This window comes from Columba livia, chromosome 27 (assembly GCF_036013475.1).
Source record: "Columba livia isolate bColLiv1 breed racing homer chromosome 27, bColLiv1.pat.W.v2, whole genome shotgun sequence".
Taxonomy (NCBI): domain Eukaryota; kingdom Metazoa; phylum Chordata; class Aves; order Columbiformes; family Columbidae; genus Columba; species Columba livia.
Window position 1 is genome coordinate 3,666,138 of NC_088628.1, and position 27,864 is coordinate 3,694,001.

Below are 27,864 nucleotides of genomic sequence, written 5' to 3' on the forward strand. Positions count from 1 at the left end.
AGCAAACATGGCTGGAAAGCACTTTATTTTCAAGTAGTCATCCTGCTCAAATATCCAGGGAACTCCTAATAGTTCACCTTGTGTGAGAACACTTTAGTCCCTTCATAGGAGCCACCACATTGGAGATTAAATGGAATCAGGCTTGCCCACATCCCTTTGAATGTCCTAGCAGGTACGGAGCCACCATCCAGTCTGTGCCCTGCCCCAGCAAACTGTGAAATATTTTATAAAATACAGAAGAGCTTCGAAAGGGATTTAAAAATATCCCACTAGAGGGGCATGGGCACTTTTGATCTCCAACGCTCTCCTCTTGCTGCTGCTGTGCACGCTGCTGAGTACACGGCATAACCAGCCTTTCCAGGAGAAGTGTGCGAGCTGAGAACAAGACAGAGCTCAGACCCAAGCGCCCTGTTGCACAAGTGCTCCTACCCCAAAAACTGATGCCTAGAAAGTAGGCACCAAGATGGAATGTCTGTGCCAGAGCCAAACCAGAAGTTACAGAATATCACAGTCATACAACACGTTTTATTCCATAGAGAAAGCCACCTAAGTACTTCCCAACCCTCTCCATCCCCAGCTGTGCTTGTCCAGCTGTTGACAAGGCTGTGCTGCAACCCTGATCAGAGCAGCCCTGCTCCCCACACCGCCTGAGCTAAGAGCCCACGAGCCCAAAAGTGAGCCCCGCATACAGCTGTACAAACACAAGGCAAGAAAGAGCCAAGTGTGGCACGTGGAGCGTCTTGCGCACCTTTCCACTGATGAAAAGGGACTGAGTAGCTACTGATGGCTGGGTCCATGCTTGTGTCCTGGGCAAGGGGGCTGTGTTGGCTTGCCCCCTCTTCCACACAAGGCTCCTTGCCCCTCACAGCCCCTTCAGCAGGGATTTATCAGCTCCTATGCACCTTGGCCAGTCTGGACCACTGGCAAGGGCATGAGGCAAACCAAGCAGCTCACAGTGGCTCTCGCAGCTGGCAAATTCACTCCCTCCTGGGGCCGGTGCCAATAAAAGCCAATGGATGCAAAAGGTTCAGCGAGGGTTTATTGCTCTGCCATGGCGGGGGCTGCAAAGGCTGCAGGATCCCTGCCCCAGCCACCTGGACTGGCCGCTTGTCCCTTCCCCACATGGTCCCTCCCTGCTCCAGGGCACTTCACATGTTGGCTCTTTCCCGCTGCAGCCGGGAGTTGTAGGCTCGCGAAACCGTGTTCCAGGCGTCCATGTAGCGGTCCATGCACATGGCGATGCATTTCTGCGGGACACAGAGAGCCCTCAGCGCTCACCCGGGGCAGCGCGGGGGAACCCGCTGCTCCCGACCCCGCTCACCTGCTCCGAGTTGTCCAGCGCACCCCCGGGCTTCCCGATGCACTTGCGAAAGCACTTGTCGGTCATACGCTGTGAGAGGGGACGGGAGGGACAAAGAGAGAGGGGACGTGAGGAGAGGGGGACGGGAGGGACCAGGAGAGAGAGGGGATGGGAGGTGAGGGGCCAGAGAGAGGGGATGGGAGAGAGAGGGGGATGGGAGGGACCAGGAGCAGAGGGAGAGGGACCAGAAGAGAGAGGGGATGTGAGGAGGGGGACGGAGGAGAGAGGAGATGTAAGGAGAGGGGGACAGGAGGGACCAGGAGGGGACAGAGAGAGAAGGACCAGGAGAGAGAGGGGATGTGAGGAGAGGGGACAAAGAGAGGGGACGGGATAGAGAGGAGATGGGAGAGAGAGGGGACTTGTATATTTATGTTTACATAAGTAATTGTTTGGAGGAACTGAGGGTGGTGCTCTCTAGTATCAAGGATGTTAACACGTGTGTGGTGACCCACATGTGGTGATCAGATGTTCAATGTAGCAGGAAACCCCAAAGGAACTTGCACTCCTTTGCATGCATATTGCATGAACTGCTTCTAAATTATTTTATACTTAAAAGGCTGAGTATAAATAATTTGCCTGCCTTGTTACTCACACAGGGGACGGGGAGAGAGGGGACGGAAGAGGCGGGAAAGGGACCGTGAGGGGACGGGAGGAGAAGGGACAGAGGGGACATGAGGGAACAGAGAGAGAGGGGACGTGAGGAGCGGGGGCCGTGAGGGGCGGGAGAGAGAGGGGACGAGAGGGAACAGAGAGAGGGGACGTGAGGAGAGGGGACGGGAGAGAAGGGCCGTGAGCGGCGGGAAAGCGGCCGTGGGCCCGGCCAGGAGCAGCGGCCGCTGTCGCGTTCCCTTCCCCGCGGCCCGGCCGAGCTCCCCCAGGCCGCGGGGCAGCGCCCGCCGCTCGGCACGGACCGGGACCGGGACCGGGACCGCCCTGCCCGCCCCCTCCTGACCTGCAACAGCTCCTGTGCGTTGGCCACGGCGATCTGCACCTTCACCTGCTCCATGATGAGCCCCGGGTCCAGCTTCCCTCCCCCGCCACCTCCGGAGCCGAAATCGGAGCCAAAGTCGGAGCCGAAGCCGCTCTCCATGGCGCAAAGTCAGGGCGGGCGGCGGCCCCCACGCTGCCGGCGAAATGGCGGCTGCCGGGACTACGGCTCCCAGGGAGCACCGCGCCGGGCCCGCCGCCCCCAGCGGCACCGCGCTCCCCGCAGCCCCAGCGGGCCGGGCCCGGGGCGGTGCTGGGGCCGGGGCCGCTGGTTCCGCCCTAGCGGTGCCAGAGCTGGGGGGCGGGAGCGGGACGGGCCCTCGAAGGTCCTGGGGATGGGCCTGTCCCGCCTGTCCCGCCTGTCCCGCTGGGCATCGGGCTGAGACTCGTGTCCCGCGTTTATGTGACTGCGGACTAACTGAAGGGAAGAAGCCAGAGAGTCGTGGTCAATGGGGCACAGTCCAGTTGAGGCCTGGATCCAGTGCAGAGCCTCAGGGGCAGTGCTGGGGACGGTGTTATTCAATATATTCATCAGTGATTTGGACGAGGGAAGATGCTGGAGGGAGTGGAGCATCTCCCGTGTGAGGAAAGGCTGAGGGAGCTGGGGCTCTGGAGCTGGACAAGAGGACACTGAGGGGGGACTCATTCCTGGGGATCAATATGGAAAGGAGGAGTGTCAGGAGGATGGAGCCAGGCTCTTCTGGTGACAACCAGTGACAGGACAAGGGGCAATGGGTGCAAACTGGAACACAGGCGGTTCCACTTGAATATGAGAAGAAACTTGTTTGGGGTGAGGGTGGCAGAGCCTGGCCCAGGCTGCCCAGGGGGTTGTGGAGTCTCCCTGCAGAGCAACCCCGCGGGGAATTTTCTCTGGAGTGAATGATTCTGTCCTTTGAGGATAGGGCAATGTTTCTCTGTGCCGCAGATGGCTCAGGTAAGAGGCTCATCCCTTAAAGCCTGCATTAATTCCACCGTGGTTATGTCCCATTAAGTGAGAATGTAGGAATTCCATGAGAGTTGGCAGAAGCAAACGGGAGACAACACTATGGAGGGATTTTTGGACATTGTGAGACAATGAGACTTGACAGCAGAGCTAAAGCCAAAACTACTCTCATCTTCACTAGCTAGAGCACACCCAGGAGACTCGGTATTTATTGTAAATTCTTCTCTCTAGTGAGCAGTGACAGAGCCCAGGGAACGGCAGGAGATGTGCCGGGAGGGTCAGTGGGACATGAGGAAAAGGTTCTTCCCCAGAGGTGCTGGACACTGAACAGGCTCCCCAGGGAGGTGTCACGGCCCAACCTGACAGTGTTCAACAAGAGACTGGACACCGTCCTCAGACACACGGGGTGACCTGTGGGGTGTCCTGTGCAGGGACAGCAGTTGGAACCAATGATCCTGTGGGTCCTTCCAGCTCAGGACATTCTGTGATTCTAAACCAAGCCTGTCCGTGGATCTGTCCACTTGAAACCATTCCCACACCTCACAGAACTACCACCGGCTTGTGGTAACGCTGCGGTAGGTGCCTGTGGTACAATTCTGTAGTGAAGTGGACTGGAAATGGTGCTGGGCTGGGGATGGACGCAGCCACACACAGCAACGCTGCTGCCCAGTTCTAGTTCCTAAGAATCGGTCACTGCCACAGCTCCGTATCTGCTCTTGTTCTCTAAAGTTAGGGAATAAACAGCTTTAGTTTATTGAATCGTTGGGTGTACAGCTTCTTGTAGAACATGGTTAGAAATTGTTAATATAGGACTCGCTTGACATAAGTTTGCTCAGTGTAACTTTTGGCAGCTGCGAAACTTTGACTTTCCTGCTTTGTAAAGTCAAAAAAGCCTCGGAGCCATCAAGCTGTAGAAGCTGCATCCATGGAGGTGAACGGACAGGACAAGAACTGGCACCTTCGGCTGCAAAAGAGCCACTGAAGGTCAGAGTTTAACTGGCGATAATGAAGAGATCCCAAAAACAGGGGGACCCCCGACTCTGACTGTGCACTTGGCCTGGAGTGATGCACAGGGGTGGGCACTTTGATTTTGAGGGTCGAATTGTCTGTCTGTTCTTGCCGAGGGTCCCTCCTGGGGGGGCAGCAGCTCTGCGCTGGGCCCTGTGAATAAACTGCTTATCGTAGAAGAATTTCTGGAATCCATGGCGGATTCTCTGCAACAGGAAAGCCAAAGAAAAGGAACTTCTTGCCATGGGACGGGGCCCCTGCGGGTTTAATGAAAGGAGGAAACAAAATGCAAAACATTTATTTGAGTGTGTTGTACAAAAAGTTTCCAGTCATAAAATGTATATTACAAATCATTGAAAAAGACAAGACGTTTGGCATGCATATTCTAAAAAGAAAAACACTTTGAAATGATAAAGTCTAGATCATTACATACTTTTCTGGTTTCATGTTAAATGTTTTCATCATTTTGAATTTCAATTTGCAACCTTTTCCATAATTATTTTAAAAACTTGAGCCTTCCAAAAATCCTCATTTGCAGCCGCTGACTGGAGGTGGGTGATTGAACCAACCAGAGATTGTGTTAATAATAATAATTAAAACAATAAATCACAATTCAAGTCACAAGGCATCACTATTACAAAAAATAGAGTTGAACTGAGATTGGGCCCAAATGGGAAGCATTTTGTTTTCAACTCAAAAATACTTTATTGCTTGGAATTTTAGTGTAATGAGCTGGAATACACAACACCCACCTCGTCACCGTGGAGCAGTCACGGCAATTAAAAGCCAATTAGAACACGTTTTATTTGCCTGAACTCCAAGTCAATTCACTGCTTGTGCCGTTCTGAACTGAGTCTTTCCCTTTTAAGCATCTTTTTCACTCTCTAGACCTTAGCATTTCAAGAAAGGCATTATGTTTACAAATAATAATTGCATGTAAATATGGTCTTGTATAAAAAAACCACTTTTAAATTATTTTAAACTGGTTTAAAGCTAAGCATATTGAAGGGCAAATTAAAATTCTGTTTCCCAGGCCATTTTAAGTGAGAAAAGAAACTCTCCAATAGAATTTGGCTCGACGTTCAGCTAAAGGAACGCTCTGAAAAATGCAATCGCTGCCTCACCTTCCACTCACTGGTTTCCAAGCTTTGTTTGCTGCTCACACGGGGTTTGGACCCAACAGTGGCAATGAAATCCAGGGGCAATCTGGATGTGCCTTTGTTTAGAGATAAGACTTTGGAAAGAAGATACAGAGAGGAGACAGAACGACTCGACAGCGAGAGAAATGAACCACACGGCACGCGTGTTTCAAACAGCGTCAAATGCGATGCACACGAAACCGGTTCTCAAATATTCTGGGGCGTAGAGGATTCGTACAGAGCTCTAACCAACCCCTGTTCAGGCTGCAGTTAAAGGGCTTTTGTACAGGATGAGCATTAAAAAACAAGAAGCAAAAAGGCGTATAAAAACAAGTAAGATCCCTGAACTGAAGGTGAGGTGTCCTGTTGCTCAAGGATGAAGACGCACATCAAGTGATGGTTCACAGTACAAGCCGCTCCGCGCCGCAACGCCGTTTTCACGAGCCACACGAGCTCGTCTGGGCCGACACCACAGCTGGCGGGGAGCAGAGCTTTGTTCTCTTCCTGAGACTTTGGGTTCCCGCTACAAACGCCAAACTACGCATCTAGCGGCAAAACGGCGCTCAAGCCATCGCTACAAACTGTTGGGTTTGTCGGGGCAAATCTAGAGGAATGAACAAGGGGATAAAGCCGTGCAAAGGAACGGGAGCGCTGGGATAGCGGAATGAGCCGCTGCAACACAGCGGCTGGAGGAACAAAGAGAGGGAGGAGAAGCGGCACGAAGCGTCGGGGTCTCTGCGAACACCAACACCAGCATCTCCACCTGCTGCAAACTCAGCAGTAGGTACTATGTTTATATCATATTTTATATGATATTGGTTTGATCTATACAATAAACAGATTGGCTTAACTATCCAGCTGTAGTTATTCTATTACTGCCCCTCTTAACCAGTGTGGATCTTCAGGGCTCATCTTTACTGTTTCATCCAGAACAAAGTCATTTCCTTATTTTTCCAGGATAAATATCCATATGGGTAGTTACACTCAAGTAACTAATAAAAGCTCCAACGCTTTATTTCTCTAATCAGAGAAACCTTAAAAGAATTTTTCTCCTGCTAAGTCAAATCTATTTCTCCATCAAGCTCTACACCCAATATCAGATGCAGGGGTAGAAATGCTGACAAACCTGGTTCACATTTGGATCAAATAGGAAAAGAGGGCAAGGGGATGCTGGATTTTATTCAAACAAAAAGCTTTAATTATCCTGAAAATAAAATCAGAAAAATCCTTGAAGGACAGGAAAATGATGCTTTTTGGGTCGCTAAAGCCAAAAAACCCTCCCAGAAGGGAGCAGCTTTAGAGGGATCGCGCTGCTCCACTCAGCTCAGCATCAGAAGCAAGAGGAGAGGATGGGATTGGAGAAGACACACACAGAAGAGTCCACGGAATACAGTAGTTTGTGTGTTGTGATTTACAGCTAGGAATTATTTCGTATCTCTGGGTAGCCCGTGGCGACAGTCGCCCCCATTGAGAGCGTCTGCAGTCAGCGTCGAGCGCTGTTTGATATCGACACCTGGATATAGCTCAGCGTGGTATTAAAACAATGAAAAATGGCCCGTTATCCAAGTTAAAGGGCACGGCTGCAAATCTAAGGACAAACTGTGCAGAGTTCCTGAAGGGCGCAGTGCTCGGCACCGGGGATCTGCAAGCACCAGCGTCGAGGCTCCAAAGAGGTTCCCCATACAGTAGCTGTGAAGAAGAATTCTGGCTCAGGTAGCAAGAGGATTTTCCTCGTTCAAGCTGCCTTTCCCAGCCCAATTAACTACACACTCACTGCTTTAGTATTTAAGATCACAGGACAATGTTAAATTCACAGGATGCTCTTGAAGAATAAGCAATCTGAAAACTGGTCAATGTAAAAAAAGAAATAAATCAACATAAATAGAGATATTTAGGAAAAAAAAGCAGCACAAAAAGCCCTCGATGTTATGTACGTCTATTAGAGAAGCTGTGGGTCAAAGGGAAATGCTGCCCAGTGGTTGGAAGGTGCATTGGAAAAGTACTTTTACATTGATTGCATTCGTTTGCAGAACAAATTTAGACAAGTTAATTGGTAACGGTATGTCTGAGAAACATAATTTCACTAAATACATTTTACAGAGAGAGAGAGAGACATGATTTACTACATATTTAACCTTCTACTCAAGCAGAGTGGGAAAATTCCATCAGAAAAAGGCCAAGTAGGTCCCGAGTTATCCCCTCAGCCCAAAGAGCCAGATGGTCATCCCGCTTTTTGTAACAGATCTTCCGAAACATTAATCTAAATCGCTATTAGTTTAACCTCAGTAATTCTCTCATCCCACTCACAGAGGAGAGTAGGAACTTGGATTTCTTCTTAAATGGCAAAATAAGCTTAAAAGCCCCTTTTGTTCCCACCCTGCTTGCATTACGAAGCCATCAGTCAAAGCCACTAAACTGACTCTCTAGGTTATATCTGTCAGTCACGATACTGTTCGGAGAACATAATGTCCAAAAGCCACCGAAAACATCCAAACCTTGTAGCTCGTGTGATGAGTCTCAACTATCGGAACAAGAGCAGAGCGCAGGTAAAACCAGGATCCTGTGTTGCCATCAAACAATAGCCGCGTTTTGTGGAATATTTTGGAATAACTAGTGGAAAAACCTTTTGTTTTGTACATTCTTTGGAGCGGTCAAGTATTTTTCTAGTGCTAAAGATGCACTACTAGATAAATCCAAACCCTTGGGGAGTCAGTTACCTCCAAAGAAATGCAGCAGAAGAAACCTAAAGCTAAAGGGGCAGCGGCAGCTACAAAACACATCGTACAAAACGCAACTCGGAGCATTTGCTATAAAAAGTGTTATTCACCCTTTGCTCACCGTTCCATTTCCAACATCTGGACACTGCAGAGCAACGTTTATGTCCTGAATAACAGCAACTAATTAAAAAAAGAAGTCATTAATCCTGTGATATTTTGCAAAACTGCTCCTTAAGGTATCTGGCAACACCCCTTTGAATCTAAGAAAATTATGAACGAGCTGCATCATTTAAAAGGATAATCTTTAAAATCCCCAATATTTAGCATCACCAAAAGTAGAAGTATATTTGTATTTAAAATCCGAATCATTCTGTCCGACGCCGAATGCGTCAAAGGCATTAAATAGTGATGCTTGATTAACGTCACCCCTACAATTTGCAGCCGGGATCTCACAAGGTCTCATTTGTGACAAGGTCAAAATCCCCTGAAAATAAAGCAGTTAAACCTCTGGTTTTGACACTTCCTTACATTAAGATGGTGTATATATATATATATATAGTGTATATACACACACATATATATATTCAGTAAGCAGAACCCATCATTCTCCATCCTCCGACATCACGATATGGAGCCGAGGGTTTGGTTGTTTTTAAGTTATCCCGGTTATGTGCAATTACAGATTTACCATAAACTCAAGGAGCCTCATCCCACTGTAGCTAAAAATTCCTTTTCTGCTGCAGGTTTGTACATAAGACTTTCAACTCTATATGGGGGATAACATTGTATTCCCAGATAGTGTTTCAAAGAGGGAAAAAGAATGAAATCTATTAAAAATTCTAACGGTTTTGCTCAGGAAAGGTTTTTTTTCTTTTGACATTTTTTATAAAAAGGTACCAAGGAGTAAACGTCAAAGAAATCCGCTGATGCGTATAAAAATAGTTTTCAGTGGCTCTGGAGGGGAAAAAAATAGCAAAAATAAAAGGAAATAAATGGAAAAACAAAAATAGCAAATAATAGTTTCTTTTTTCTTTCTTCACATCACTGCGCATCCTCGGGAGGTTGTTCTGGGATCCCCCTAAAACGAGACAGACGTGGTTGAACTCAGTGTTTAGTGGCTTCTCCCACTGTAAGGCCGGACTCTGCTTATCATCCCAGTCCTTAAAAGCTGGGCTTTTTAGTAATTTAGTTATATTTGGGAACATCACAATTATAGAGAACACATCACAGCTTACTACCAGGATTAAGACATGGGTTGTGGTTTCCTATGATGCGTCAATAGTGTCTCTGTTTCAGCAGCTTTAGAACCAATAAATACGCTGTTTAACCTCCTGGAGATCAAACCAAATCTTTGAGAACTCACTGTCAAACCTGCACAGAACGAGTTCTGAGGGAAACGGCCACAGATCGGAACAAATTGGATGAATTTGAAATAAACGTGAAATATTTCCTATCACCCGTATGAAATCTCTTTTCACTCGGCTGGTCGGTTATTTCACGGTAGTTAACTAAGGGTTATGAAAACATACAGGTGGTGTTATTAAGAAAACACCAGTTTATTTAAGCTATTGAAGGGACCCCCCTAAATCTGATGCCTAATTAACCGAACTAACGAGATGCAAGTTCAATATCTGGGCTGCATGAATTACCTGCTGGTTGAAAAGATCTTCCTCTCCAAACTCCGCTTCATCCTCTTCCTCTTCATTCTCTCGCATAACTACTGATTTAGTAACACTCCGCACTGCGACTTCCTACGCAAAACAACAGAAAGGGGATGGTCATTGTCTATAGCTATTTACATTTTCGCTGCATCATGAATATAACACCCCTGTTCAATTTTGGAGGGTTTAAAGCAACGCACCATGCATTTTACTTACATGAGCTACACACACAAATCCCAGAATGTGAGGGGTTGAAGGGCCCTGGAAAGCTCATCCAGTGCAATCCCCCCATGGAGCAGGAACACCCAGATGAGGTTACACAGGAAGGTGTCCAGGCGGGTTGGAATGTCTGCACAGAAGGAGACTCCACAACGCCCTGGGCAGCCTGGGCCAGGCTCTGCCACCCTCACCACCAACAAGTTTCTTCTCCTATTTAAGCGGAACCTCCTGTGTTCCAGTTTGCACCCATTGCCCCTTGTCCTGTCACTGGTTGTCACCCAGAAGAGCCTGGCTCCATCCTCCTGACACTCCCGCTTTCCATTTTGATCCCCAGGAATGAGTCCCCCCTCAGTCTCCTCTTGTCCAGCTCCAGAGCCCCAGCTCCCTCAGCCTTTCCTCACACGGGAGATGCTCCACTCCCTTCAGCATCTTGGTGGCTGCGCTGGACTCTCTCCAGCAGTTCCCTGTCCTGCTGGAACTGAGGGGCCACAGCTGGACACAAGATTCCAGGTGTGGTCTCCCCAGGGCAGAGCAGAGGGGCAGGAGAACCTCTCTGACCTACTGACCACCCCCTTCTAACCCACCCCAGGTACCATTGGCTTCCTGGCCACAAGGGCCCAGTGCTGGCTCATGGTCACCCTGCTGTCCCCAGGACCCCCAGGTCCCTTTCCCCTACGCTGCTCTCTAATAGGTCATTCCCAACTTACACTGGAACCTGGGGTTGTTCCTGCCCAGATTCAAGACTCTACACTTGCCCTTGTTCTATTTCATTACATTTTCCCTGCCCAGCTCTCCAGCCTGTCCAGGTCTCTGATGGCAGCACAGCTTCCAGTGTCACCACTCCTCCCAGCTCGGTGTCACCAGCAAACTTGTGACAGTCACTCTATTCCCTCGTCCAAATCATTGATGAATATATTGAATAACACCGGCCCCAGCACTGCCCCTGAGGCTCTGCACTGGATCCAGGCCTCAACTGGACCCCACCCCATTCATAATATACACCCCTGTTAAATTTTAGAGGGTTTAAAGCAACGCGCCATACATTCTACATGAGCTACACACACAAATATGGGTAACGTCCCACAAACCACAGCAGCATTCCTATTTCTATCCACTAAAAGGCATGCCAGTGTAACTTAGCTTCAGGAATGTTCTTTTCTTACCAAAGGATTTGATAGGAAGCAGCCATGGTTCGGGTGGTCGTTAATCAAATTTTTATCAGCTCATAGCAAAACCAGGTAGGAGCTGAGACACATCGTAACATGAGGAACTAAACTTTCTCAATACGATTACACAGCGTAAGAATATTCCTTTTTTCCACCAAATATTCCATATCAATTGCATATATCAATTATCAGCATGGTCTTCCAAACCAGGCACTGAAAAGGATTCTAATACCCCGGGAAACTTCCTTTCTTACTAAAATATTTCTATACACAGGTGCAAATTCCTCCTTGGGGAAAAAGTCACCCTACACACACATTTCTAAGCAGGGATATTAAAGGCAACCACGGTAGGAACAGGCACAGATATATAATTATAACACCGAAAGAACGGTTATCTTCCTACATTAATATCTACATTGCACCGCAAAATATTGTAGATACTATATAACCTAAGCTTGAACTGCCAGCAATAGTTATCTTGTCTCCGCTGAAAATACACACTCAAATTCCTACCAAAATATTTTCCTAAAATCGGAAAAAAGTCTATGGACGTAACAAGGACAATCAAAGTTTTCCAAAATTTCCCCCAAAATCTCAGAGATACATATAGATATTTAATGATTTCAGTGTTATAAAGTGTCTTATTTCAGGAGAAAATAACGGAGATGTTAAAATTGGGGTTTTGTCATTGTCATCCCCCTCTGCCCCCCACCCAAAGGAAGCGGCTGGAGGTGACGCGGCCCCGTTTCCCGGCACATCCCACCTCTCCTTCGGCGTTCACCAGGTACGTGCGGATGTTCCCTCTGGTGCCCCAGCTGCCCTGGTTCTTCCACACCAGAACGGACGGGGGACTGTGAGATACGCCCGCGTCCGCACCCCAGATCTGGGGAGAAACACATGCTGTGAGTAGATATTCACGCACATTCTATTTTTCAATATACAGAACTCCTTAATTCTCCTACTTCTCCCTACATACCAGTTTTGTTTCTGAATTTCTGATGGTGCTTCCACCCTGCTTTTCACCTACACTACTACTTGTCGGAAGATATTCTCAGTCTACTACAAAAAAGTAACACTAGCAATAAAAAACACCCCACACAAACTAATATTGTGCTTGTCAATTCTTTGCCGAATACACAGGTTTCTCCTGCCACTGTCTCAATGACTACACTGCATGACGCCAGGACAGGAATTATAATGTATCCATTTAATCTTTTACATGTACCTGAACAATTGATACATAAGTAGAAATAGCAGAATTGATTAAAAGCCATTTTTTTCTGAAATAAAATCTGTTACAGCCTGAAAGTAATATACAGAATTATAGAAAAGCAATTATCCTATTCCAGTTCAAGACTACTGGACTGAGTGAATGCTCTGAAATGTTCCCGTTTCATTAGGAGCTGGAGCAGTTTGAGCCCATGATTCACCCCCAAAATACCTTTATCTTCAATGTTCTCTGTGCCCGAAACGCTCCTAAGTACTGCAGTGCTAATACAGAAATTCAATTAGTGCTCTGCACTTTTATAACTGAAATCCTGCCCCTCTAAAGTGAGTTACACAGCAAATCTGGCTGTACCAAGCGCCAATAAAACCACGTTGTTGGCGTACTGTATACTTAATAATATCTAATAATGTAAGTTATAACTTACCGTTACAGTCTGCCCAGCTCTGAGGACATACTTAGGAGTAAATTTGTAAGCAATCTCTTCTCCATCTCCAATTTGTCTTTTCAGTCTCCAGTTACCCAAAGACTGATCCTGCAGAAAGAGTTGTAAGGTTACTTAGGGTGAGCAAACAGCACAAACAGGCACCAGAGCTTCCTCGAGGTCTCTTTGTCATTAAAATAATGTGAATATAACTTCATTTACATGGTTGTTAGCCATCTGCATTCTAACTTAAGTGTTTTTCTATACACATTAAGAGTCTGAAGTGTAAATCCTGTAAGGTCATTCAGCCAAATTTAAATTTTTCACACAGAAAAGTTCTGCTAGAGCCAGCAAGGTCATTTACAGGAGCAATCGCACACATCTGGGACAAACGCCCTGCAAAAACTACACTCACACCAGCACATTATCACGTTCAACTTCCAAACGCCCCTGTGAACTATTGCAGGACGCTGCGCATTGAGACGCCGCTCCTGCTCTGAGCGACCCCACTCCTTGTGCTACAAACACTGCGATTGAGCTCCTCGTTTGCTAGGAGTTCTGCCCACACTCACCTTCTCCGAGTTGTTCTTCAGCTGCACATACTTGCCCTCCAGGTCTATCTCCTCTATGCTGATGCTCCCCGTGGCTGAAGCTTGTTGGGACATTTGGAAGCTGCTGCTGCTGCTGCCGCTGATGCTCCCGGTGCCGATCCCGCTGGTTCCGCTGCCCGAAAGCTCCTCGGTTTCCAGCCGTTTTCTCTTGCCTCGGGAGGAGCGGATGAGGGACGTGCTGCTGCTGCTGCTGCTGGAGGTAGCGCGAGAGACCGTGACGCGGGAGGATGGACTCGGAGAGAGTTTCAACCTGAAAACAACGACAAAGTGTTTTAATTAATGCATCTAGGGAATGACGCACAAAGCAATAATGCTACAATACATGTAGCGAACAGACTGCCCTGGTTTTGTTAAAAACAAGTTTATCTTTTAGTGAATTTCCCTGCCAGCTAAAGCTTTCATATTAGCTGCATTTTCCTGGAAAACCAGATACACGTTTTGGTAAACATAGCAATGGAATGCGAGGTTATTGCTAAGGATGGAAGCGCATCTTGAGAGGGGCAACGAGAAACAGGTGACCAGAAACTGACCAACGGAGTACAACATCCCATTCACGTGATACTTCATATCAGGGGTTGAAGGGCCCTGGAAAGCTCATCCAGTGCAATCCCCCCATGGAGCAGGAACACCCAGATGAGGTTACACAGGAAGGTGTCCAGGCGGGTTGGAATGTCTGCACAGAAGGAGACTCCACAACCCCCTGGGCAGCCTGGGCCAGGCTCTGCCACCCTCACCCCAACAAGTTTCTTCTCAAATTTAAGTGGAACCTCCTGTGTTCCAGTTTGCACCCATTGCCCCTTGTCCTGTCACTGGTTGTCACCAGAAGAGCCTGGCTCCATCCTCCTGACACTCCCCCTTTCCATCTTGATCCCCAGGAATGAGTCCCCCCTCAGTCTCCTCTTGTCCAGCTCCAGAGCCCCAGCTCCCTCAGCCTTTCCTCACACGGGAGATGCTCCACTGCCTTCAGCATCTTTGTTGCCCTAAAAGTGGGAGATCACGAGGATCTCGTCCCTTTCTCCTTCTGGCCAACACTAGGAGAGGACCTTGTGAGTTGTCCCTGTGAACTGAGGCCAGTGACAGACTGAATCCAGCTCCGGTTGGCTGCAGAGTCCAGTCCAGGACTTCGGGTGCCGACCCAGCAGCTGCTGGGACTTTCAAGATTGGTTTTGTATATTTTGTATTATTTCCTCTACTTTATCAGTAGCATTAGTAAAACATTTTTAATTTTTCCCACTCTCCTCTCTCTGTCCTCCTTTCCCTCCCAATCACCTGTCCTTAGTGGGAAGGGGGGAGACGGAGGGGCTGTAGGGGGAAATGGGGGAGAGGGGGTTAACAATACATCTGCCGTGGTTTATTGTCACCCCGCAATCAAAACCTGGACAGAGACTGATGTGACCCAAGGCTGAAAGCAGCTTCTGTGTGTGTGTCAGCAGGATCGCCCAGAGGAAAAGCAGCAGGGAGCTGAGAAATTCCTCAAATTTTCTGGTACTATGATTATATGACATGCAAAGTGACGCTAAGGAGAGCAATGTGGGTCACATAACCTTCCCTTCAGTGTATCTACTACTAAACACACTATTCTTGGGCCACATCATTTACAAAGAGGTCTAAGCACTTCGATAAAAAGAGAAGATGAATGTCAAGTACAGAATGATTTATTCCACTGTACTCTGAGACATTATAAAAACCAAAATGAAATAAAGATGGTGTTTGGATGAGAACACCTGCAAGCGTTCCACACACCACATCACGGTGTGGAGCCAATGTGACTGCAGGGAAACAAAATCTGGGCATTCCTGCTCAAACAGGAAAAAAAACAAGCAGAAGAACTGGAAATAACACCTGCTAGTCCTAAGAATAAAACTATTTCTGTACGTACCTTTCCTCTTCCCCTTCCAGGAGTTTTCGGTAAGCGCTGATCTCCATGTCCAGCGCTAATTTAACGTCGAGCAGCTCCTGGTACTCGGTCAGTTGCTGCTGCATCTGGTCCCTCATGTCTGTCATCTCCCTCTCCTTTGCATCCAGCATCTTCCTGAACTTCTCCCGCTCGCCAGCCATCATTTCCTCCAGCTCGCGAATGCGATCTTCCGCTGCACTGGCCTGTGAAAAACACAGTTGGCGTCTATGTGGGTATAGCAAAAACGTTCAAAAATCCATCTCCCTCCCAAATGGACGTCAAGATTTCTGTCCGCAAAATTCAGGGAGGGGCGTACATGTCAATACACCCAAACACCACAGTGCTCTGGGTTAGTTATGAGAGCAAATGTAGTGCCTTTACCTGTTTCTGAAGGCCAGAGAGCTGGTAGCTGAGAGCTTCTATTCTCATTCGAGCCTCTTTCAGCTCCTCTCGCGCCGCACCGGCCGCTTTGTCGTTTTGGTCAGAGGACAGTTTGGCATTTTCCAGCTGGAAGGCAAGTTTGATACACGTCACTTGTACCGAGTTGGACATTCTGCAAATATCCTTTCAGTACAAAATAGAAGCTATTCAATCTGTAATCATTTTTAATGGAAATCTGGGAAGTTTATTAGAAGAATTGCATAATCGCTGCTGGGGCCCCCGCGGCGCCGCTTCTTGGCGGCCGCTTCCTCCGCGCTGCCCCCGGCCCCCCCGGGCCCCGCGTCGCCCGTCCGAGTCGCCTTCAGCACGGGCCCGCCGTGGCAGCAGCGGAGCGCCGGGGGCCTGGCGGGGGGCGACGCGCTGGAGGGCGGCGGCGGCGAGGACGGGAGCGGCGGCAGTGGGGAGGAGGGCGGCGGGGCCGGGCCCGTCATGACGGCGCTGACGCCGCTGCTCGTCCCAGAGCATTTCCCCAACGTGCCGCTCATCGCCGTGACCCGCAACCCCGTGTTCCCGCGATTCATCAAGATCATCGAGGTGAGGGGCCGGGGCTCTAACAGATACCAGGGGCGCTTTTCTCCTCAGAGCCATGCCCTGTGTCCTTACAGGTTTATTTTAATCGTAGAGGCTTGGGGGGGTAGCAAGGTGTGCAGCCTTCTGCTTTTTAGTGTTTATCTGGAGCATCTTTGTGATGAGGAGACACAGAGAGCTGGGGCTGTTGAGCTGGGGAAGAGAAGCTGAGAGGGACCTGATCAATGGATCAGTATCTCAGGGTGGGTGTCAGAGGATGGACCAGACTCTGTTCAGTGGTGCCCAACGCCAGGGTGAGGGGCAACGGGCACAGACTGAAACACAGGAGGCTCCATGTGAACATGAGCAGAAACTTGTTTGCTGGGAGGTGCCAGAGCCTGGCCCAGGCTGCCCAGAGCGGGTGTGGAGTCTCCTGCTCTGAGACATTCCAACCCCTGGAGCCACCTGTGTGATCTGCTCTGTGACCCTGCGGGAGCAGGTGGGGCTGGGGATCTGCAGAGCTCCTGCAACCCAACCAGGCTGGGGTGCTGTGAAGACAGCGGGGCTGATAGAAATGGTTCTTCTCCCCAGCTGGAGCTCAATCAGCCAGATCTGGGGACAGCAGGACTTACCTTGGCCTGGTAGGTTTGCTCCAGCTCCATTTTGTACAGTTTGACTTGTTCATCGTGCTGGTTTCGCAGATCCTCCAGTGCCTGAGTCATTTTGGATTCATACTCCTGTTGGCGACTAGTGTCCACCTCGATCAGACGGTGTTCGTGCCGTTTTCTTGTTTCCCTTATTTCCTACACACACAAAAAACAAGAAAAAAATTTCCCCCATTAGGGTAAACAGTACAAGCAATGACAGTCAGAGAACAATTAACTATTTCAGCATTAATTATTTAGTACCTGAGCTGGGTGAAGATGTCCCTGCTCATGGCAGGGCTTGCATTGGATGAGCTGTGAAGGTCCCGTCACCCCAAACTATTCTGTGATTCTCTAATTCTAGTATAGAGAAGCTACAGTACTAAAGGCATTTAAGGCTAAGAAGGTACTGACAGATGCAAGTTACCATTCTCATTTGGTACGATATAATTCGTAAAAGTGATCCTACTTGAAAACAGGTTTAAAAATATTCATATACGGTTTAAATAAGGAGCTGATTTATGCTACAAAAGTCAAAGTGGGTGGAAAGGAGGAGAAAAAAACATGAATTTTACACAAAGAGACTCCATGTGTTGCACGACAAACCCTTTCCTTCTCACCATACATCCTTACGTTGCAACAGCACCCAACAAGGACTCTGAAAAAATGAACCCCTTTTGGGACCATTACACGTATTGGAAAAATAATCATTACAGAGAAAAACTGCATCTACAAATTTCACTTTAAAGCATACACAGATCTCTTTTTCTATATAGTGGATGACCTCTACTCATTAGGTTTTGATTATATTGGTAATAAAGCAGCAACCCAAGCCATCCTGAAGACAAATATAACTTTTTCTGGTCAGAGCTTGCACTAAGAAATGTTCATTTTTAGAGAAGCAGGAGTTCTCTGTGCCTACAATACCGGTCCCAAAGTAGCGAGGTGACTTTCTCACGTGCTTATTCACGCTGAGCCCTGTGGAAACCCGGCCAGGCCCAAACTGAGACGGGAACAATTCCTCCCTTCGGGGCAGGACAAAACCAGAGCGGTTCTGAGGATGGGGAGGAGGCCTAAGGGAGCAGCAGGGCCAGAAGGAAGAGCAGCCGAGGGAGCAGGGCTGGCTCTGCACTGCACTGTAGTCCCGCAGGATAACGCTACTTCAGAGAGCCTTACAAGCTGCTGTGCAGAAATGCTCTCCATCTAAAACAAGACTCTTGGAAATGTGCCCCTCTACTCACAGCTGTGTGTCCTGATGGGATCTGGAAGCAGATTTCCCTTCTGCGGTGGATTTTTAGGCCACAAAACCTAGCCAGCAGCAGCCCCTCAGAACTGCGGGCAATGACCCCTCCGAGGCCACAGAAATAACTCTGTAGCCCCCAGGGTATCAGGTGAAGGGCTGCGCTGATTGAGCAGTTCAACACCACGAGGACAAGCAGGTTTCACTTGCCACGCTCCCCATCGTGATGTTCAACTCCAATGGGACTCCAGACCCTTCAATGAACCAAAATAATTCACTAATCTAAAGAAAAGTAATTCCTTTTTCTCTTTGTGTGTTGAATTGGTCCATACAAGGATCAAAGAGCTCCAGAGATGGCGAAAGGAACGACCCCACTTCAAAATCAGCTTCTGCTGCCTTGTTTAGCTTCACCTAGTCAGGTGAAGACACTCACCACCCCATTCCGTGGCAGGATGTAACTCAGCCGCTAAGATGGCAAAAATTAAACTCAACCAAAAACCCCTAAGCATTCTACTAGCTGATCAGGCTGAAATGGTTTGGTGATCCAAAAACCACAACTAGCACACGTGAGATAAGGGCAGAAGAGTGTGGCAGTGGCTCAGCAGCCGCTAACTGAAAGAGCTTGCAGAGAACCAAAGGTCAGAATCAGCTTCCATAAGATGGAATAAACTGCCGTAACGCTTTGTTCTGGTACAGAGAGAAGGTCACGCTTCCCTTTCCCAATCCCCCAGTCCCCACTCGTGCATTCTCACTATCTACTTTATAAAAATATCTGGTTCTCCCTGGTGTTTCTGTGAGCCAACTGACTAAAGAGGCACAAAAGCAGCATTGCACAAAGCAGGGGAATTGCACGCTGTTCTCATCAATAAAAGCAGGTTATGGTCACATCCAAAACCACCAAAGCTGGTGCTTGTTGGACCCGACTTTCCTTTCCCCAGAGTCAGCTGTGAACTCACCTGCCCCAGAACAACACCCCTTGGCTCTCACGACAGTTCCGCCACCATGTAGCTCTTCTCAAAGCCTTTAACTATTTTATTACATTTACAGCAAGGATAACACCGATTTTCCCTACCTGAACTAGTCAGTAATTGCTTATAGTCAGTCTGAATAAAAGGTACATAAAGCTTCAGACTATGATGAGATTACTAGGTTGGCAATACCTCCTCAAACACATTCTTCCTGAACTCCAGATCTTCCTGCAAGCTCTGGCACCGATTCTCCAGGTCCACGCGCATCAGCGTTTCCTTCTCCAGCTGCTTCTTGGCCACAGCATGAGCATCTTCAGCCTAGGAAAGAGTTTTCAGGGTGAAGATTTCATTTTGTCTGGATCCCTGTTTCCCATTTCTAAACCACTACTTTGCTTTACAGAGATTTCTTATAATTTAATTTTATACCCAAGAGGGGCAGGCAGAGGTTCAGCAGCAAGCAAGCTGGATCAATGATGTTCAGACTATAAACTGCTAATACAAAGAACTCATTTTACAATACACTAAAGCAAGGAAGCGTTCACGGCCGTACCTTGGCAAGCTGGGCACGCAGATCGGCCACCTCTGCTTCCAGATTGCGTTTCTCATTCAGGACAGTGTTGAGTTCCGCTTCACTTCGGTGGAACAGCACTTCAAGATCCTTAATGCGACCCTGAGCCACGGACAAATCTGCATCTTTCTTCTTGTAGCTGAAAAAACAAAGTTGATTGTATTTATGTGGATACACATACATCTTGTGCATGCCTTGGTTACAGCTACAGGTGTTTTGTTATTACACACATTTTATTAGGATTAGTGTACCACCAGGTGGCTCCCGCAGTAACCCGCAAACGCAGTTAATAAAAGTCATCATAAAAGCCTCTTAAAACTCGCAGCTTGTAGCGATGTGTTGTAAATGCACTGCCTAATAAAGAAGAACATATGTCATGGGCAGACAAAGGAAAAACAAGGTATAATAGTAACTCTGATAGCTAAGAGATGACAAATCTGCTTTACACACGAGGTGTAAAGAGTATTTTTTCATTTCCTGGTTGCACAGCACATTTAATTGCTGTTACCTATCATTTTGGGTTATGGTTCTGAGAAACAGAGCGCACACACATCCCAAAGAGGCCCACGAGCATCCCCAGTGTTTCATACTCGATGATGAAACTGCCCTGCAAAGTGAAGATCAGGTTTGCGACCTGAGGAACGTGAACACGCATAAATCTACGGGACCTGATGAGATGCAGCCCAGAGTCCTGAGGGAATTGGCTGGTGTAGCTGCCAAGCCACTCTCTGTGATACTTGAGAAGTCCTGCCAGTCCGGTGGAGTCCCTGGTCACTGGAAAAGGGAAACATCGCACCCATTTTTAAAAAGGGTAGAAAGGAAGAACCCAGAAACTCTGATGGAGTGACCAAGCGTGGGCTATGGATGACATCTGTCTGGACTAGTGTAAGGCCTTTGACAAGGTCCCCACAACATCCTCCTCTCTAAACTGGACAGAGATGGATTTGATGGGTGGAAGCGTCACTTGGTGAGGAACTGGCAGGATGGTCGAGGGTCAACAGCTCACAGTCCAGCTGGAGCTCAGTGACAAGTGGTATCTCTCAGGGGTCCATACTGGGACCAGCACCGTTTAATATCTTCAATGACAGAGCCTGAAGTCACGGGCTAAATTAACTCGGTGGACATTTTACAGACATTTCACAGGGGTGGTCCATAGACTAAGGGAACAATATCTGTGTGTTGTAGCAAATGATGGGAAGGGGGTAGTGGTTAATGAGGATGTATTAGATAACGTGGGACCTGAGCAGGATGTAACTGGTATGGAATAAGGGATGGAAAGTGTGCTGATTTTCATTGAATAGAGTTAATTTTCTTCATAGTAGCTAATATAAGGCTGTGATTTGGATTTGTGTCACAAATCCTTGTGTGCCAAGGTTCTTACTGCTTCTCAAACCCAGTGGAGCTGTGCAAGCAGGCTCAGAACAAACCAAGAGCAGGATAAGCCCTGGGCTCCTTTGGACACAAACCAGGCCTGATGTCACCACACCCAACCCCACCCATGGCCTCCCCAGAGCATCCTCAGTGCCTTCGGGCCAGGGCTTCTCAGTTCACAGACTCAGGCTTTAGGAGAAAACAGAAGGAGAGGGCAGCTGGTGGAGCAGCAGGTTGGCTACATTTGGATTCTATGGCTGGAAAAGCTTTGCAACTGAGATTCAGTTCACTCTAATGCTAAGGAAACATTTCCTAGATATCCTTTCAAGTCGATATTTTATCTGCATACTCGCACTATGACTTTTCTTCTCCCTGGAACAGAAGGTTCCACTTAAATCTGAGAAGAAACTTCTTCTCAGTGAGGGTGGCAGAGCCTGGCCCAGGCTGCCCAGGGGGTTGTGGAGTCTCCTTCTCTGCAGACATTCCAACCCGCCTGGACACCTTCCTGTGTAACCTCATCTGGGTGTTCCTGCTCCATGGGGGATTGCACTGGATGAGCTTTCCAGGGCCCTTCAACCCCTGACATTCTGGGATTCTCTCACAAGAGACCAGAGGAGAGATAGCCCAGGACAGAAATCTATTATCTCCTCTCCCAGTAACACAACCTATTTCCAAGCGAACAACGAAGTGGTGATGTCTGGGATCTTTCTTGTCTGTCATGAACTTGAAAAAAAATTAAAAGACCAAGGTAATCACAGTGAACATAAAATCACACACTAACCTGCCTACTCTCCCACCACACACAGTTTTTAAAGCACCGAAACAAGCTCGGCCGGTGCGCAGACTGTCGGCGTGGGCAGGACGGACTCCGGTCAGGAGCCGGGCGTCAAGTGGACACCGTGCGAACCGGGCAGACAGGACTTGGAAAAACCACGTCTGCAAGAATCGCATTTAAGATGTGGCCACATCACAAGCGTAATTTTCCATACGACCCAAGCTAGACACCCTGGGAACAATCCAAGTACATTACAAGCATCTCAAGGGATTAGAAGCAACCAGGTGGAATAGACTTTCAAGCCAAGAAGAATTTAATTCGCTCAGATTAGAGTGAAAACCAGGTATATTATCCTCATATTAGTCTATGTCAGCACAGTTTTAAAAAATGTTCTAAATTAGTGTGGCAGAACAAATCAGTCATTGTGGTGACTGGTGAGGGGCAACTCCATTGTCCAAACAAAAGGCGAGGGAGATGACCCGAGGGAAGCAACCATCTCCATCACTTAAGTGCACAACATTCTACAGCAAGATATTCGTAGAATCTCTTTGCGCTATCAAAAGCCTAAAGAACTGGAATCAACGGCTTCACCCCTCTTATAACCACTTAGACACAAAGAAGTGAGACAGGAGGCTTGTCCTGACAGCACATCTGTACTGGCACTGCTGGATTAAAAGCATTCTATGACCAATAATGTTCATATATGGGTGATGTACATACTGACACGCTCAGGAAAAAACTAACACTCCTGAAGTTTATCCATTAAAATACGTACTAAAATTAAAATCAGAAGCAAAAGCGTAATTTTGCCACCACATATACTCATTTTTAAAAGAAGTTTCAACTACTAAACAGTGTTCGATTACAAAATCTTCCTATTGGGAATAGAAAGAATGGATTACGTTTGGCTTCAGTAGCCAGTTTATTAGGGCAGTTCTCTTCCATACAGACGGAACAGCAGCTTTTTAAACACAATCAGTACACGCTCTTTTTCCAGCACACTTACATCGTAGCTTCAAGTGTTTCGAAGCCAACGCTGCTTCCATATTCCCAAACTGCTCAGTGCCACAACCAGACAATAAAACTGACCATGTTTAAAAGATTAACCTTCCTTAGGTGGGCCAATTTTGAGGTAGATCAGTTTCTCCAGCCAGTTTACCAAGCAGCTGCATGTGTCACACTCACATCAAGAGAGGTACCAGAGGACAAGAGTGGGGACAACTGATCATTTCAGCCTCCAGATGTCCAAATTGCCCAAATCACAGTATATTAATCTTATATCCACAAATAGATTTGTGGATATACTGGTTAGGTTATCTGCTCTGAATAGCTGAGGAATTTCCATTTAAAAATCTTCTTTACCTGCAATCTTCCAGAAGACACACACTAAGGCATTTTAAAAAGCATCTATAGTATCATTCCCACCTCAAATATTGCCCATTATAATAGAAAAAAAAAGATGCAGGACTCCCCTTACCTTTTATTGAACTCCTCAAGTTCCGCTCTCAGTTTTCCTATTTCGATCTGTAATCTCGCCCTCTCTTTGGCGGTTTCATCCAGAACTCTGCGAGCATCGGCCAGTTCAGACTCATAGAGACTCTTAATTCCACTCACCTAGGGGGAAAAACGTATTTAAACATGAGAACATCCCAAAGACAACCAAAGAACTGAAGCACAGCACCAGGATTCACACAGCTTGCTTTGAAAAATAGAAGGGTGTATCGTATTATTTCTGTTGTTTAAGAATATTCCATATTGAACATTTTCAATTAATATGCACCTACAATTAGACATGATCTAGTCCCAAAGACAAGATTTAATTTTTATTGCCAGTGAGACATAACCAAACAGACCATGTTTGAAGTGTGCAAGTCTTCCAAGGAGAGAAACTGAAGCAGTTTGGTGCTCGCCCTCATTTCCAATGTTACTGCTTTAAAAAAATCTCCCAAAGCAGCAGTATCACTTAAAGATAAATGGGGAGAGACGTATTTTGTGGAATACAGGTCCGAGGCCAAATTTGACTCCGCTGCTCTCACACTAGAAAGAATTTGAAACTACATGAACTAGAGAAGTGTGAACTGTTCAGAGATGAGATTCCACTCCTGCTTTCTACCTCACAGGATAAGGATCTACAGACATCTCCCTGTCCCAACCCAATATACTGAATATTCAGCTGTTCCGACTGCAGCAAAGCACCTCAAATCTTCCACACCTTCACCTTTATTGTGTCCAGTTGTGGCCCCTCAGTTCCAGCAGGACAGGGAACTGCTGGAGAGAGTCCAGCGCAGCCACCAAGATGCTGGAGGGAGTGGAGCATCTCCCGTGTGAGGAAAGGCTGAGGGAGCTGGGGCTCTGGAGCTGGACAAGAGGAGACTGAGGGGGGACTCATTCCTGGGGATCAAGATGGAAAGGGGGAGTGTCAGGAGGATGGAGCCAGGCTCTTCTGGTGACAACCAGTGACAGGACAAGGGGCAATGGGTGCAAACTGGAACACAGGAGGTTCCACTTGAACTTGAGAAGAAACTTGTTTGGGGTGAGGGTGGCAGAGCCTGGCCCAGGCTGCCCAGGGGGTTGTGGAGTCTCCTTCTGTGCAGACATTCCAACCCGCCTGGACACCTTCCTGTGTAACCTCATCTGGGTGTTCCTGCTCCATGGGGGGATTGCACTGCATGAGCTTTCCAAGTTCTTTCCAATCCCTGACATTCTGGGATTCTGTGTATCAGGTAGTTACAATGTCAGGACCATGTACAACTGTTGCTATTGCTTCTGTGAAAAGATACCAGAACAACTCCCACTAATGTAAATTCAAAACGGAGCAATCAGGGAGCAAGAACAGCCAAAGGCACAATGTACTGACAGTGGGAAGAGGAATTTCATAACAAAGCGTGAAATGTAGAAACAAGCAAGCAAACTGTGCCATTGCTATTGCAGCACCAGTGACAGACTCAACCATCTGGTCTTCAAAAAGACTGATTAACAGCAGTCAGGATATAATTAAGTTCCTGATAGTCTACATTCTCATAGAACTTCTGAAATTAGCTAAAACATGACAGTAAGAAGGATGAGAAGTCTTAGTTTACAAGCATTACACATGCCAGACACAACTTGGCTGTCTTCCCGTGCAACCTTACTTCTGTTCTTTAAAGAATTAATTCTTTCATGCTTTATTCAACTTCAGTTCAGGGGTTTGGTTTTGTTTTCTCTTCCCCGTCCATAGCTCAGAGCCAGAGTTTGCCTATGGCACAAGCCAACACAACTCTGTATTATCAGTTCACAATGCCAAGAAAAATAAAATCAAATGAGATTTTAAGGCCATACAGCCTGTCATTATGGATGACCACTGAGTGACAATACAGTATTTGCAAACTGCAATACAAAACACAGTTGCCCAAAGGATGAGCACTGATTGTGCACCATCAGGTCCGGCATCCCCAACATCCCTTCAGCTCTTAAATGTGCCAAAATCCTCATCCTAGGACACCTACCAGGAATTTGGGGCTCTATTGCTGCGGGTTCACAGACACACTAAGTCAGAGTTGACACAAGGACAAATCTCTTCCCGGTATTCCAGGGCATGAACTGCAATTGCATGGCAAGGCAGAAAGGAAAAAAGCCTTTTTCTCCAGGTTTTGGTGAATATTGTCACTAAAAGGCAGTGTTGGTGTGATACTGACAACAGGCAGTAAGTAGTTTATGCTTTTGAAGCATTACAGACAACACACAGCTCAACACCACCCAAACAATATTCTGAACAGAGAATAAACACTTAACGCAATTCCTGTGTAGTGAGACTAGAGCTGGATGGTGCTAAAAATTGCACGATGAAAGCTGTTTCAGAACCTGTTGGTGAAAAGAGAACCAGAGACTTTGCTCCTTAATTAGAAAGGACTGATTCATTCACGGCATAACCAGTTGTGGTTGCTTACTAAGTATTTTTCTCCTGCGGCTTGTTAACCTCTTCTCTGCTCCGGTTCCACTAACAGGAGAAGGAAACACACAGGTCCGATTCACAGCCCAAAGTGTCGCTCAAAAAGCCATTTTCAGTAGAATTTTAAGCTAATGCACCGAGCAGACAGAAATCAATGAGACATAAGGACACTCTGCACAGGGGGCAGCGGGGACACCCTCAATCATTTAAAAAGATATATAAAAACACAAACGACACACCCCAAAAGCAAAAACACAACCCACACCAACCCTCCCCAGAACTCTACCAACAGGGTGCAAAGAGAACATGGATACACAGTAAGACTGAAAAAGGTTTCCTATTATCAAGCAATTCAAGATGGTCTTTCTAGATCATTAAAAGTAACATCTTGTTTATTTTCAGCACTTATCAAGCAGCAAAGAGAGAACCAAAGGCTCAGAGTGGTGCTGGCTCAGTCTGGTGTTGTGTGCTTGACAACACTTAGAGTCCAGGACGGTTATTCATGGAAATCACCGTTCTACCCCAGCACCAAGAGAAAATATGGCATGTATTTCTGTTCCCTGAAACTGTCACCCCTCAAACTCTGATCTGGTGGAAGGAACTTAACTGGGAATCTGCTGAGTCTCTGAAAATCTCCCGAGAATACAGTCCCCAAGATGCCTCTATCATCTTGGCTCTACAAACTCCCTTTGTTCATCGCTTCACATTTGCTACTTGGTTTGGTGTCTAGTACAGCAACACTTCCCTACATTCTTAAAATGGTGCTGTTAAAGCAAACCAGAACCTCCCAAGATAAGCCTCACATGCCCCTTCTGGACAAGAAAACAAAAAAGTCAATAGGAACAACAGCCAGAATCCACAGTAACCAGAGAAGGAAGCTGAATAAACGCATCTGGCACCCGTGGAGCCCAGTTCTGGTGCTGTCCCATCACACTCTGAGCACAGTGACACCAGACAGCGTCTCCCTGTCCTCAAACACTCCCAGACACTGGATGCAAGAGATAGACAACAACAAAAAATGGAAGGTGTTGTCAGGTTATCAGCACAATCTAGCAATTCAAATTCCTTCATTCGTTGGTTGTTTCTCATCATTTTGCTTGGGTTACCACAGCCCACTGCATCCTGCTCCTCACATCTGAGAACAACAGACACTCATCCTTGGAGGCAATGCCAGCGACAACAGCAGCTGGCACCAAATGCTGAAGAGAAAACGTATAGAGAATGAGGCAAACATACACGGATTTTCCACTCACATACACTCCCAGCTTCTACAAATCTTTTAAAAAGTGTCAAAAATTGTCTCCAGGCACCAAAAACCAGCAGTCACCTTGTGACTTAGAGACCTCGGTATGGCTTTTTGGAAGAAAAGCAGTGGACATGGGAACAAGCACATGAACAAGAGTTTGAAGTCAACAAGCAGAAAGGGGAGACTTGGCTAAGCCTGGACACCTCAAAGGCTTGAACACCCCCCACCAAAGGCTCCTATAAGGGTCCAAGCAGAAACAGAGAAGAAAAAGGACATAAAGAGATATTTACCTTCCAGGAACAGAGGTGAGATTGGTTGTAGTTCCCCGTATCTCCCCATTCTCCCCACCTTTGCTCCATTTCCTGGCAGCTGGGATGGGCCACTCTTGAGCTTTGAGGTTAACCTTGAACATCAACCCAGCTCTAAAGGACACTTTGTCTCTCCAGGGCTGCAACCCAGGAGATTCTTCCAAGAAGAGCTCAGGAGACGCTGAAGTTTATTCTCCTGATTATGGGTCCTGCTTTTTGCTCTGCTCCGTCCACTAAAGATCCCAAACTTCACCATCTCATGGTCACTGTCCCGACCTTCGCATCCCTGACCAGTTCCTCATTATTTAGTAAGTATGAGGTCCAGCAGAGCACAAAGACTAGTGCACGAGTCTTCTTCCAGCTGACAGAAACGGGCTCATTTACCTCTTCTTGATCAGGCCAGCAGCAGACACATGGCACAGTGTGCCCCATGTTCATCGCTAATCCCGACCCACGAGCTCCAGCCGGCTCGTACCCTGTCCCCAGGCAGAGCTCCCGGCAACTCCCCGTC

At 47.3% G+C, this 27,864-nt stretch overlaps 2 protein-coding genes across 3 annotated transcripts in view; both read right to left on the reverse strand.

Annotated features, from left to right (window-relative positions):
- Nucleotides 1-1,017: 1,017 nt before the first annotated feature.
- Nucleotides 1,018-2,543, reverse strand: TIMM13 (translocase of inner mitochondrial membrane 13). Its single transcript, XM_065042327.1, has 3 exons — nt 2,313-2,543; nt 1,322-1,390; nt 1,018-1,247 (listed from the first exon to the last, which is right to left on the reverse strand). Exons 1-3 carry the CDS (start codon nt 2,448-2,450, stop codon nt 1,149-1,151), a joined length of 306 nt encoding a protein of 101 aa, XP_064898399.1. The 5' UTR covers nt 2,451-2,543; the 3' UTR covers nt 1,018-1,148.
- A 2,037-nt stretch (nt 2,544-4,580) lies between these two features.
- LMNB2 (lamin B2) overlaps nt 4,581-27,864 on the reverse strand; it is a 28,823-nt gene continuing 5,539 nt past the window's right edge. The window contains exons 1-12 of one of the 2 annotated variants that reach the window (XM_065042323.1): nt 27,336-27,460; nt 23,349-23,485; nt 19,708-19,864; nt 19,350-19,475; nt 16,938-17,108; nt 15,739-15,864; nt 15,340-15,560; nt 13,422-13,710; nt 12,853-12,960; nt 11,964-12,083; nt 9,804-9,905; nt 4,581-9,232 (exon numbers count right to left, since the gene is read on the reverse strand). In XM_065042323.1, coding sequence (XP_064898395.1) covers nt 9,191-9,232; nt 9,804-9,905; nt 11,964-12,083; nt 12,853-12,960; nt 13,422-13,710; nt 15,340-15,560; nt 15,739-15,864; nt 16,938-17,108; nt 19,350-19,475; nt 19,708-19,864; nt 23,349-23,485; nt 27,336-27,404 — 1,668 coding nt within the window. In that variant the 5' untranslated portion in view covers nt 27,405-27,460 and the 3' untranslated portion in view covers nt 4,581-9,190. Of the gene's footprint in view, nt 9,233-9,803; nt 9,906-11,963; nt 12,084-12,852; nt 12,961-13,421; nt 13,711-15,339; nt 15,561-15,738; nt 15,865-16,937; nt 17,109-19,349; nt 19,476-19,707; nt 19,865-23,348; nt 23,486-27,335; nt 27,461-27,864 lie in introns of those variants that run through there. The other variant, XM_065042322.1, reaches the window with a different exon arrangement.